Source organism: Schistocerca cancellata, chromosome 4, assembly GCF_023864275.1.
Source record: "Schistocerca cancellata isolate TAMUIC-IGC-003103 chromosome 4, iqSchCanc2.1, whole genome shotgun sequence".
NCBI classification, from domain to species: Eukaryota; Metazoa; Arthropoda; class Insecta; order Orthoptera; family Acrididae; genus Schistocerca; species Schistocerca cancellata.
Genome location: NC_064629.1, coordinates 379,622,609 through 379,636,948, shown reverse-complemented (window position 1 = coordinate 379,636,948; position 14,340 = coordinate 379,622,609). Strand labels below are relative to the sequence as shown.

The 14,340-nt window shown below is 38.0% G+C and overlaps 1 protein-coding gene across 2 annotated transcripts in view; it reads left to right on the top strand.

Annotated features, from left to right (window-relative positions):
• Positions 1-14,340, top strand: part of LOC126183321 (terminal uridylyltransferase 4-like) — a 209,638-nt gene that overhangs the window by 148,980 nt on the left and 46,318 nt on the right. For both annotated transcript variants that reach the window (XM_049925180.1, XM_049925179.1), the window contains 3 exons: positions 7,097-7,264; positions 8,618-9,012; positions 11,460-11,598. In XM_049925180.1, coding sequence (XP_049781137.1) covers positions 7,097-7,264; positions 8,618-9,012; positions 11,460-11,598 — 702 coding nt within the window. The remainder of the gene's footprint in view (positions 1-7,096; positions 7,265-8,617; positions 9,013-11,459; positions 11,599-14,340) is intronic.

Sequence of the window (14,340 nt, the reverse complement as noted above, 5' to 3'; positions counted from 1 at the left end):
TATTGATGAGTTAAATTGATTGATTGATTGTTTTATTGATCTGTTTCATTTTTGTACATAGCTACAAATTGATTATGAACAAGTCAATTTTTGTGAGATGATGAGATGAGACAACGTGAATTTATGTGTGATTATTATGAATTGCATATTTACTAAAATATAAATAGTTGTACATACATAAAACTGTAAGCAAACGTATACATACAGATTACTGTCTTCATGCTCTTCTCAAGAACTTATATCAAGTTTTCTAGTTAAAAAGCAAGAGGATTTGTACTATTTTTACATCATGTTGATCACAGTTTATTTAAAAAAAGAAACAAATTTACATTAAATCATGGTATCTTTCTTATGAATAAATGGCAATCTTATTAATTAAGAAAGCAGAGTAATGTTTACAGTTTTTGTGGCTCTTCATGACTATAGTTTACAGCTTTTGCATTTGTACAAGTGACACAAATTTAAAGATTAGAAAATATTTAGAATTTGTGTGACATACACTAACACTGATTATGTTACTGGCTGTAGTATTCTACAGGAATGCATCCAGATTTTAGAAAGCAGCTAGCTTCACTAGCTTATTTATGGTTTAAGATGTGTATATTCATCGACACTATAGTACAGTTTATTTAAAAGATACATTTTTAGAGCCATTTTAAAATTCGTTAAATTTTTTTTACATCTGAATGTGGTGTGGTAATTTGTTGTAAAGTTTTTTCCGTGCTAGTAGGGGCCCATCTTGTCTTGTTTTTGCATATTCAGTATGCAGTTCCATTTTATGCCATGTACTGTACGTATGAACTGTTTCATTTTTTTTTTGCACTAGTTGGTCTTTAGTGTCTGTTGTTTCCTTAATGAAACATGTAACTTCCAAAATTTATAACAAGGTAGTGGAAGAATTTGTAGGTTCTTAAATGTTGGCTTGTGTGAACTTCTAGTAGTTACATTACCTGTGGTCCTTAAAATTCTTTTTTGGACAATAAAGCAACTTCTGCTGGCAGCTGAGTTGCCCCAAAAAATTATGCTGTATCTCGACAGTGATTCCACCTGTGTGTAATATATATTTTTATCATTTGCTGTGTCATGTGGCCAGTAAGAGTTTTCATGCAATAGCAGGTGGTCCTTAATTACTTATTTTGCCACTTTAGGTTTCCTTGGATCCATATTCCAAGAAATTTAGTGCTGTTTACAGTTTGTTTGTTTGTCAGATAACATTGTGATAGAGTTCGAGGGGTGTATCCTTTGTGTTGTATGTAAATTCATAGTTATTGTCTTTTCTGCATTTATGATAAGACTGTTTCTGGAGAACCAGTCAGTTGTGTAACATGAGTACCTCGATTTTATTCTCCAGTTCCTCTACAGTCTTCCTTTTTATCGGACTGTTGGTGTCATCTGCAAACTTTATACATGTCTGGGAAGGTGTTGCTGACTGATTTATAAACAATTGTAAACAGCAGGAACAAGATTGGACCTAGAATGGAACCTTGGGGCACACCATATTTAACGCTTTATTTCCCTGACTTGTATGTATGTATGTATGTATGTACATATCTATCTATCTATCTATCTATCTATCTATTTATCTATGTTGCTTCCTTCTTGATACTTAAGTTCCAGTATTATTGTATCCAACTGTGTCCCAGTCCACTGACACCTACATGTTCCAATTTTGAGAGTAGTAGTTTATGGTTAATGACATCAAAAGCTTTTGTGACGTCCAAAAATATAGCAGATAAGTGTTGTTTATGGTCTATTGAGGTCAGGGCTTCATTTATAAAATCAAAGATAGCAGTTTCTGTGGGCCCTCATTTATGGAAACCATGCTGTGATTTTGAGAAGAGGATATTTTCTTCCATGAAATGAACCAACCTCTTATAAAATATTTTTTTCTAATATTTTAGAAACGCCAGACAGTAAAGAAATTAGTCTGTAATTATTTACCTCTGACACTTTTTAAAGAGACTTCACTTTTGCTGTTTTTAACTTTTAAGGAAAAATCCCATTAGCCAGTGAGGAATTACAAATATCTGCAGCACCTTTTGCTATTATTGCTGAGAATTTCTTTAAAGTATCATCAGGGGTGTTATCAATGCCAAATGAATGTTTAGTTTTAGTCTTCTAATGACATTTGATACTTCTTTCTCATCTTTTGAATATAAAAAGAAAGACAGTTATTTAAACTATTTGGAACTTGTTCTTTCCTAGCAGTTGGTGGGTGCATTTTGATAAGATTTGCTGTCCTTTTGTAAAGTAGGAGTTAAATTTGTTTCCAACTTTTTTTGGGTCTGATATTTTGCTTGAGTTTTACAATAAGTCACTATTGTGGTGTTGTTCACATTGTTTCTTTGTTTCTTTTCTTACTATGTCCCATATAGGCTTAATTTTTTTGGGGGGCCACTTTTTACAAAATTCTCATTTGTCAGTTTCTTAGACATTTTAATGACTTTGTTCAGGATATGCTTGTATCTCCTAAAGTAAACATCAAAATCTCATGGTTTTTCTGTTTGTTTTGATCCTTTATACAGTAATCTCTTTTTCTTAAGTGCTATCAGTATGCCTGGTGTGAGCCAGTTTCTTTTCTTATTTTTCTGCAGTATCTTCATTCTTTTGGAATGGGGGGGGGGGGGGGGGGGTGGGGACATAGTTCAAAGTAATAGCAGATGATGTCACTGAAAGAATCAAACTTTTCATTTGTTCCTGCAATGTCGTAAACTTCTTCCCATTTTTTCCGGGTTAGGAAATAAAGAAAGGAATTTATATTTTGTTCACTGTAGCTCCAACAACAGGTGATACAGACTGTTTTGAAAGTTGACAATGATTTTTAGTTCTACAGAAATTATTTGTACATTGTGATCCCCAAAACAGGTATTGAAAGTTTGTCTATTGTATTTACATGACATATTTATAAATATTTGGTGAATGGTTGACACTGATGTTGCTGTTATCCATGTTGCTGCTTCTATTTTAGACTTTAATTTAAAAGTTAAAAGGGGGTTTAAAAGATCAGTTTTTTGTTTTCATTCTTTCAGGAAGCAAATATTAAAACCCCCACTCATAATTGTAATTCCTAGGTATTTAGTCGAATTGACAGCTCTTAGATTTGTGCGATTTATCGTATACCCAAAATTTATCGGATTTCTTTTAGTACCCATGTGGATGACCTCACAGTTTTTTCTTTGTTTACTGCCAATTTCCACTTTTTGCACCATACAGAAATTCTCTCTAGATCATTTTGTAATTGGAATTGATCATCTGCTGATTTTACTAGACGGTAAATTACAGTGTCATCTGCAAACAGCCTAAGGGGGCTGCTCAGATTATCACCTAGATCATTTATGTAAACCAGGAACATCAGAGGGCCTTGCGGAACGCCACATATCACTTCTGTTCTACTCGATTTACCGTCCATCGCTACGAAATGTGACATCACGAGAGAGGAAATCATGATTCCAGTCACACAACTGAGACGACACTCCATATGCACGGAATTTGATTAACAGTCACTTGTGAGGAACTGTGTCGAAAGCCTTCTGCAAATCTATGAATATGGAATCGATCTGAGATACCTCGTCAACAGCACTCATTACTTCATGGGAATATAGAGCTAGCTGTGTTGCACAAGAACGATATTTTCTGAATCCGTGCTGGTTATGTACCAATAAGTCATTTTCTTCAAGGTGATTCATAATGTTAGAGTACAGTATATGCTCCAAAATCCTACTGCAAATTGAGGTCAGTGATGGGTCTGTAATTCAGTGGGTTACTCCTATTTCCTTTCTTGAATATTGGTGTGACCTGTGCTATTTTCCAGTCTTCAGGAACAGACCTTTCGTCAAGTGAGCGGTTGTATATGATTGCTAAGAAAGGTGCTATTGTGTCTGCATACTCTGAAAGGAACCTGCTTGGTGTACCATCTGGACCAGAAGATGTGCCTTTCTTAAGTGATTTGAGTTGTTTCACAACACTAAGATATCTACTTTTATGTCATTCATGCTAACAGCTGTTCTGGTTTCGAATTCTTGAATATTTACTTCGTCTTCTTTCCTGAAGGAATTACGGAAAACTGTATTCAGTAACTCCGCTTTAGTGACACCATCATTGGTAACAATTCCATCGCTATTGCCCAGTGACGGTATTGACTGTTTTTTTGCCACTGGTGTACTTTACATTCGACCAGAATCTCTTTGGGTTTTCTACCATATTTTTAGACAATGTTTCATTGTGGAAACTATTAAAAGCATCTCGCATTGACGTCTGCACTAAATTTCAAGCTTCCGTGAAACTTAGCCAGTCTTGGGATTTTGCGTTCTTTTGAATTTGACATGCTTTTTTCATTGCTTCTGTAACAGTGTTCTGACGTGTTTCGTGTACCATGGTGGATCAGTCCTGTCTCTTATTAACTTACGCGGTATGATCCAGCTATTGCTGTCGATACTGTATCTTTGAATTTGAGCCATATCTGGTCTACACTTACATAATTAGCTTGGAAGGAATGGAGGCATCAAGCGAATTTTCATCTGCTGTTTTAAATTGGTTGATATGGTCTTAAGCCTTGCTACAATGACCTTGTGTTCACTAATCCCTTTATCTGTCATGACGCTCTTTATTAGATCAGGATTATTGAGGCTGTGAGGTCAAGTGTGTTTTCACAACCATTTACAATTCGTGTTGGCTCATGAACTAATTGTTCACAGTAATTCTCAGAGAAAGCATTTAGTACCATTTCTGGTGATGTTTGCTGTCTACCAATGGCTTTGAACATATATTTTTGCCAATAAATCGAGGGTAGATTGATGTCTCCACCCATTATAACTGTATAAGTGGGGTACTTATTTGTAATGAGATTAAAGTTTTCTTTGAACAGTTCAGCTATTATATCATCCGAGTCGGGGGGGTCGGTAGAAGGAGCTAATTATTATTTCGGTACGGCTGTTGAGTATAACCTCTACCTATAGTAATTCGCAGGAACTATCTATTTAACTTCACTACAAGATAAACTACTACCAACAGACACAAATACATCACCACCTACTTTATTTAATCTATCCTTTCTGAACACGGTTTGAGCCTCTGTAAAAATTTCGGCAGAATTTATCTGCAGCTTTAGCCAGCTTTCTGTTCCTATAACGATTTCAGCTTCCATGCTTTCTATCAGCACTTGAAGCTCTGGTACTTTTCCCACACATCTACGACAATGTACAACTACAATACTGACTGTTGCTTGGTCAATTCTCGTTGTTTCTTTGCCCTGTACCCTTTGAGACTGGAGCCCTTTTTGATCTTCCCCGAGACTGTCTAACCTAAAAAACTGCTCAGTCCACGCCACACAGCCCCTGCTATCTGTGTAGCCACCGCCTGTGTGTAGTCGACACATGACCTATTTAGCAGAACCCAAAACCCCATCACCCTATGGTACAAGTCGAGGAATCTGCAGCCTACATGGTCGCAGAACTGTCTGAGCCTCTGATTTAGACCCTCCACTCGGCTCTGTACCAAACGTCCGCAATCGGTCCTGTCGACGATGCTGCAGATGGTGAGCTCCACCTTAATCTCACTAGCAAGACTGGCAGTCCTCACCAACTCGGATAGCTGCCAGAAACCATAGAGAATCTCTTCCGATCCATAGCGACACACATCATTAGTGCCGACATGAGCCACCTCCTCCAGTTGGCTGCACCCTGTACCCTTCATGGCATCCAGAAGGACCTTTCCACATCTTGGATGACTCCCCCCAGTATGCACACCGAGTGCACCATTGGCTCTCTTCCCATCCTTAGGTGCCATATCCCTAAGGGGCTCCATTACCCACCTAACATTGGAGCTCCCAATGACAAGCAGTCCCACCCTGTGCACTTGTCCGAACCTCTCAGGAAGACTGGCCACTGCCGCAACAGGTGAGGCCGCCCTTGCTGGCTCAGAAGTACTTTCAGCAGTGGGCAGTACCTCAAACCTGCTATGGAGGCATAAGGGTACAGCCTTGCGGCCAGCACCAATTTCCGCCTTCTGCCCAGGGTTCCACGACCCCGCCACGGTTCGACGATCACCGTCAGGCAAGTTACGACCGGCAGGTATGTCCGAATCCAAGGATGCAGTGGCATCAGAGATCCCAGACGATGCTACAGGTTCCAGAGATGCCAAAGTGCTCACTCATGTGTCCCAATGTCACCGCGGCCCAGGACAACAGCCTGGAGCCTGTCGACCATGGCCAACACAGCTTCCAGCTATTTACAGACAGTGGCCAGTTCCCCCTGAATCCGAACTCAAAAGGCGCAGTCCCTATCTATCCCTAACAATTTTTTTCCTCTTTTTTATCTCACAACAGTTCAAAACAAACAGATGATCGATGAGTAAGCGAATTTACACTGTATCTTTTGGGAAACGAATAAATGCAAATATTATACCGCTTTTTATATACAAACAGCTTTCTCCATGGCTCTGTATAGTTATATGGAAATAGCTACCTAACACAAAATTTGTCAGACTCAACATTTTTAGTTTTTCTTCTTCAAGCCAGTGTTCTGTTATGCAAAGTACAGTAACAAATTTTATTCCAGTTTGTAGAAGAACTTGAAGTTAACTCACTTTATTTGTCAGTGACTGCATACTTTGATGAAACACCGATAAATTTGCAAGTAACTTTGGGATTTGAGACTTACCTGCCACATAGTGTGGTGTTTTATTTGCGGAAACTGCAAACTTTCACCTAAAAAGGTATCTGAGGGTTTTGAAATAACTGTTTCATCTCTGTTGCTCATGTTACTTTCATCACTGTTTTTGGCAAGACATACAGGAAGCTGGTAGATGGTTTTATTTATTTAAAGTTGATTTTTAATTATTTCGTTGATGCGATCACACACAGTGTTTCCCTACGTAGTTCAAGTATATTCCATCTTTGATGTACACGTTTTGATGCAGCTTACTTATGTCTAGTACTTCGGATTTAGCATATCCTGAACACAGTTTCTTTATTTTAATGTTTGTCTTCCAGACTTCTTTGTTTATACATGAGTAAATAAAGTCATACCTATGAGGTACTGTGGCAACTATTGTGTTTCTAGATTTATTCACATTGTTATTTCGGCTATATGTTAAACAGGTACAAAAAGAACAAGCTGGGAAAGCGGAAATAAATCCACAGTTGGAGAGTTGTGGCTGGGCTTGCTGAAGTTCTTTTCTGTTCGATATCCTCTATCTGACTATATTGTGCGCATTGACAAACGAGGCATTGAGAAGAGTAATGGCAGAAGGAAGATTATAATTGAAGGTGAGTAAATTAAACAAAAATAAAGGGATTGGACTGTATCTCAGAAGAAGTTCCATATTTATATTCCTTTTATTATTTTTCTTCAGCAGTGGTTGATCTGCTGAGAGAGAGAGAGAGAGAGAGAGAGAGGGGCGGGTGGGGGGAGGGGGGGGTGAGAGGTAGGGGATTTACTTATGTATTTACTATACTGGCCTTGTAACTGAAGCTTTAGGGCCATGCTAACTAGATTGTTCTCCACAAAGAATTGGTGTTATTTTATTATATTAATTTACTTATTATTACTTCTGCCTTCATTGTGAAATATGTTGTGTAAGTTTATTATATCCATAATGGAGATCAGTTCTCAGGCTTGAAGTCTTGACACATATTCCTCACCAAATTGTCTTGACTCTTAAACACATAAACGTGGCCTGCATTTTTAGATGCAGATTGTAGAGAAATTGATACCGGCAGTGATTATTGGAGCTGTGAAATGGGTTTTTTAAAAATTATTTTGCAAAAAGTATTGTTAGGACCTAAAGAGATGGCTCACAGTACATTGAGCTATTGACTGTTGGCCTGCTTGCTGAAAGCAGTCCAGTGGTGAGAGGAAAGTTGCTTTAAGCTGTAGTAAAATTGGAGAGTAGAATTTTTAATTTTCTGCATTGAAAGTGTAGTAGTTCATTTGATGAGGTGACGTAGAAGGACAGTACTTTGTGAAAGTGTCTACTGAATTTAGGTTTTATTTTTTGATATTGACTCTGTTGTTTATCAGAGAGTTTATAGATTGTTTAAAAATAATGCTGCTGAAATGTATTAAAATTTCACAGAGACTTCTTGTTTGAAAGGCCAGAGCAACATTTCATCCCACAATGTTTTAAAATATTGCAGAGAAACACTACCCACTATATCCTTTCAACTACTTGACTGTAGTTATAATGCATACAAACAAAATTAATTTTTATTTGCCTCTAATGTAATTGATTTTCTTCATGCATTTGTCTGCCCCTCCCACCGGAGGTTCGGGTCCTCCCTCGGGTATGGGTGTTTGTGTTGTTCTTAGCTTAAGTTAGCTTAAGTAGTGTGTAAGTCTAGGGACCGATGACCTCAGCAGTTTGCTTCCTTAGCAATTCACACACACACACACACACACACACACACACACACACACACACAGTGATTTCCTGACCATTACCATCAGGCCTACTTCATCAAATTTGCTACTGGTTCCTTTACTTTTGTGTTTTCATTGAATGTTTGTAATATTTTTTTATTCAGAACATAACATGTGAATGTGTTTTAGATGGCTAATGCCAATTCAAGATGGATTCATTTATTGTTTGGTTATACATGTAAAGTACTTTTTTTTTCCAGATCCTTTTCAACCAAAGATGAATATTGCTCGGACTGTGATAAGTGGCTCTACGATGGAGTATTTTCTTCATTGCATGAGAATAACATTCAAATATTTTTCAATTCCTAATACAGCTGATGGGCCAATATATCATCATGTTATTAGAGATGGCACACTCGCTGAGGATTCGAAAGAAAAAGAAATAAGAGAGGAAATGATTGAGAAGATGTTAAGAGAAGATGAACGGTTCAACAAGAAGTTAGATGGGTTAATTTCTCAAAAAAATGCTTCATCCAGTGCTAATACACATTCCAATTTGACAGTCACTGTGTCTCAGGCACACACATTGAACTGTGGTGTGAATGAAAAATGTGTTTCCTTTAATTTCTCACAGTTCAGCTTTACAGGAGGAAAGGTAAGTCGTCATGAGTTAATATACTCTAACATGTCTTTAGTGGAAATGTCAGCTGTATGTAAAAAAGGGGGGGAGGGAGGTGGTTAATACTGCTTCCTTACTGGTGGTGTAATACCGTTCTCTGTCAGTGTTTCGTTGTGGAGTTCTTTGAAATACTGCAGTTTCTGTTGTGTTGGTATGTCAATAATGCTAGTGGCTATTGCTCTGATGAAATCGCAGATAGGCAAATATTGGAATGTGGGTATTTTAGGAAAATGAGTGATGCAAATATTAAGAAAAATGGGCTGGAGTAATTGCTATATTCGGGCAACAAGAAAATTTACTGGAGAGGGCACAGCTATTAATTGAATTTGATTTTTGTTATTGTATTACATGTTACACAACAAAAGAAGTGATCACAGGATCTACAGAAGTTTTATTTAGGTGTCATTTTGAAGAGCTCGTCTTTTTTCTATTGAAATGGACAAACTGGAGTACAGTGTCTGTGGAATAGGACATCCCAAAACCGCAGCCAAAGCAAAAAATACTGAGCAATGGCAAAATGTTCTTCGTAGATACTAAATGTTTATGAAAAAATTGACAGCTGGGCATAGCAGTAGAATTGAGTATGGTACATTTTATATGAAAGTTCATGATTAAGTTTCATTTCAGTTGTCTTATTTCTAAAACTCTAGCTAAAGTTACTCACCCTTTTATGAAATTGCAGCAGTATTTCTACAATTAAAAAAATCCTCCTGAATATATTTGCCTAGTTTGCTACTATGGACATGATGTTGGTTCATCATTTCACATCAGAAGGAAATTGGCAATTGAAAGCATTATGTAGAAGCTGGTGGCCCTGCATTTAAAATGGTGAAGGCAGATTTCATCCATCAGAAAGATTCTGCTGACTGCTTTTTGTGATGCAAAATATGTTGTCCTTATTTATTACCTTGAAAAGGCCAAACCCATTGACTGGAAAGTACTACACACGTGTCTTTGTCACATTTTATGAAAAAAAATATTTGAACAGTCCTGGATTGCAAAAAGAGAGAGACAGATGTATAAAGAAATTCATTACTGCAAGAATTCACTGTCATTTGAAGAGGTAACAAAATGATCTAAATTTTTTCATCAAGTGCAGAACCTCCTGTGGGACAATGGAGTTCCTGTGAGAACTAAACAGACCATGTTTAAATTGTCTCTCTTACTGGTTATAACATACAGCTTGGCAAGGCAGATTTAACCGAGTTAAAAGCATGTGAAATGCAGTTTCTGCTATCAGCCTTGCAGAAGACTAGAAGAGAGAAAATTAGAAATGAAGACATCAGAGGAGAGATGCAAGTGTATCTGTCATTCACTAAGAAACTGATGAAGTAAAACCACATGCTAAAACAGTACTTGGACAGAAATGTGCATGCGAAAACTGGGAAACAGTATCAAGACAAGAATTATTCAAGATAGAACCAAATGGGGGCTAATTGTTCATAAACATCGTACCCTACTCACTTTAAGAATACGATGGTGATGTTGGTGATGATGAAGAGGTAATGACAGTGGTAGAGGTGTATTTTGCTGAACTTCCGGAATCATGTTGTCATGAATAAGTGTCCTCGATAGAAAAAGTAAAAATGCATGAATTGGCACCAAAGAATAAAAATGCCTTTTTGATACAAGTGCTTGTTTTTCCACTGTCAGGTTTTGGAATTTATGCAGAGTCCTCATAGAAATAAGAAAGATGGAGACAAAGAAAGTGTAAACACTGAAACAAAAGCTGCCACTTATTGATGAAAGGTGTTAATAAGAGAATGAAGAGGGTAAGAAAGGAAGTCAGCAGCAGATATAACTATCAAAATTGAATGCTAAGAAGCAAAAGAAAAAAATGATTAAAACAAAAATGAGATAAAATGGAAATGGTTGTAGGAACGCCAGACCACTTGTAGATGCTTGGATGAAGTTTAGAAAAGTGAGAAGGAAAAGTAGTAGAACCTGTTGTGTGAAAAATGAAATCTATAGAAGAGGTATGAATTCCAAAGGGGCGAAGAAAAGTGGATAAGTAAAATAAATACATTGAAACACAGATATAAGGTAGTGTTACTAGTAGTATTGTAGATAGTGTGATAGAATTAGATGTGGAAGGAATATCGCATCCATTGCTATAATTTCTTTGATAGAACCTGTCATTTGAACTGAATTAAGTCTGCAAGGTGCTTTATTTTGAATCCTATTTCATGAGCCACCTAAGAGCTCATTACCATAAAAGTCTTGTGTGATTAAAAAAATATTACCAATATTCTTGTTGTCAGAGATTTAACATAACAGAAACAGAAATTATAATCATTCTGTTTCTTAAGTGGCATTTACATTTCTTGATCATTGGTTTACTACTGTCTCCAAAATATTTTTATATACCTGTATTGATAGCTGAGACTGAAAAAAATTTACAAGAAAATGTATTTTATTTTCAGAAACTTCCTTTAGTTTGTACTTTTTGTATGGAAGATAACCACACAAAGAAAGCCTGTCCACTGAATCGACCTGATAAGTTGGTGCAGATGACTGCAGACCACATCATGACCCTGGATAGGGTGTGTGAATATGTTCTAGGTATGATTTTGTACTTTAATATGATAAAGAAAGCCTATTCTCTCAAATTTGAGTGAATGAACATGTTTGTGGTTCTCATTGAAACAGGAGCAAAATAATTTGTGCGAAGTTGGGAAGAAACATGGTTTGACAGGGTGTCACACTCTGCGAATCCCCAGGCCCCATTAAGAAGAAACTGATTGTCTTTACTAGTCATTCTCTTTTTGAAATGTTAAAGATAAGAAACACCAAGTTATTGCAGCATTTGGCAAAATTTCCATTTCTCTATGCAAGAGCAAGAGTATCGTGTACAGAGAGGAGACTGTGTTGCTTTATTTTATGCAAAATGACAGACATATATGGCCTTAATAACATCCTACACAGGTTTACCTTCATATTTATTGCTGGTGGGACAATCTCATCTTGGGGTCTGATTTGACCTGCCCATCCTTTGTGACCTTCCCCAATCTCTCCCTCCCTCCCTGAGGAACGAACTATCTGCTCCAAAAACTAGGGAGTGCTTTACTTCTAGTTTCAGATGTGTGTATCCGCAATATACATATTTCGTCTCTGAAGGTAAATACAGACCATCATTTCTGTCTCATAATTTATTACACCCCCTCCCCCCAATAGAGCTCACTACTTTTTTGTGAGAATGTGTGTGGCAAGTGTGGTGCCCCAAGCTATTGCAGTAATTCATCCTTTCCTGTGCAACAATTTAATTCTCTGACTATATCTTTTCTCAGACTTATTCTCCTGCTGACAACCTAGTTTGCTTATAGGACAGAGATTATGATTTACCCACTTCATTAGCTTTATTTTACACTACATATTTTGGTAAACATATGTTTGGGCTCCACACCTCGGTTTGACCTCCACTTTTCAACATGGTAATGAGTCCATGTGGGGGTGTCGTCTGGTACCCATAAAGTGGTATCCCCTGCCCACTGAGAGATCATACTATGCCCAAACTGTCACTTCTCTCAAATGCCAACGAGCAGGTGCCTGTGAGTTTGGTAGCACCAGGACTCTGGGCAGTGCTCATTATGCCAGGTAGCCTTAGCTCTGGCTGAGTGGTGCCTGTGGAGTCTCTTAAGGCAGACTACAATTAAGAGCAGATCATTGTGACCCTACAAACCTTACCTCCTTGGCCATGCTGTGGAAGGAAAATGAAACCATGTGGTTTGCAGAAATTTACTGTCTTCAGTTCCTGGTTTGTACCCGAACAGGTGGAAGGTCCTTTCTCTCTACTGAACCAGTGTTCTTTGCAGAGAATATTGGAAACTTATTTGGCAGACTCTCTATCCTTACTAAATAATGGACAACAAAATGTTGGGTAAAAGAAAAATTATGAAGTGGTTCCATCATAAGATGGCAAATCCTACCCATTTCCAAGTGTTACCCTCTTGTAAACAGCTTGGTGATATACCTGTTACCATAACATTCCATAAGAACTTAAACATGGTACACTGTTTAATGTTTCACTGGCACCTGATGCTGTAGATAGGTAAAGAACTACACAAATACTCACAAGAGGTTAGGTATGTACTTCTTATGTCATGTATGTTGAGGCCCGCAAGACAACAAGATTGAGAGAATGAAATTTTCTCTCTGCAGCAGAGTATGTGCTGACATGAAACTTCCTGGTAGATTAAAACTGCATCCTGCATTGAGACACTTATTCCGTCCCGAAGTTTCAACAAGATTGATACTGTTGCATTCAACCTTGCTGTTACGAGCTATTCACCTCCAGAGGAAGCTGTGTTTCCCACCCCAATGTTGTGTGTTAAATGCCAGCACTTTGGGCATATGTCTTCCTGGTTTACACACAACTTGATTTTTGGAATGTGATGTGGCTGGCCGCTTACAAAATTTCACTATTAATACTACTACTTTTTTGTGTCAGTTGTGGAAAAGATCATCCTCCTTGATTCACAAAGTGTGCTCACCTACTCAAGGAACACACAATCCAGGAGCTGAAGGACAAAATCATCTCTCACATTTTGAAGCTCTGAAAAAATATGATCATTTGTATGCTGTCTCAGTGATACCAACATTCATCAACAGTACATGGTGTATTTACTCCATTGATGTCGACATTCAGTAACCGCACAAATAAAAATGACCATGTGGGCGACAGGTCCTCCCTTTTGTGATTCATGCAGCACCATCTTTGAGAACCATTTTCCCCATCAAACCAGAGAAGCAGGATCATCCCAAGGCATCTTCTGGTGACAGGAGTCCGTCTACCCATAAATTCACATATCTACCACCTCAGACTAGCAAGTGACTGAAGGAACCATGGACAGTGGATCCCAGCGTTGTCTGCTCTTCTTCCATTCCTACACCCATGTCAGAGAAGCCCTTGGAAGAATATTGATGGCCATAAGTTGTGAAAGAGAAAAAGTAGTAGTCTGTTGAGAAGGCTACTGTGGTGATCCTGGAGGTAGCAGGTCCACTCGTGCAACTGGGCTCTGAACTGATGTTTGCTGATGTTGTTTCACCCTAACTGGTGACAGATTGTGATCTTTGGACATGACCTCTCTTCCTGGCCCCTTCATGCTTAACCAGGAAATTCAGAATGTGATGATACAGTGGAACTGCAATGTATATTACTGCCCCTGCCAGAACCATCACTACTTTCCTCCAGTTATGCAATCTGTGTTACTCTCCAAGAAATGCACTACACGTATGGAAAATGGTCAACTCTTTGATGTTACGGTGCATTCTGTTGGGACCAAAAGAGCATTTGGCAGAGTCTGT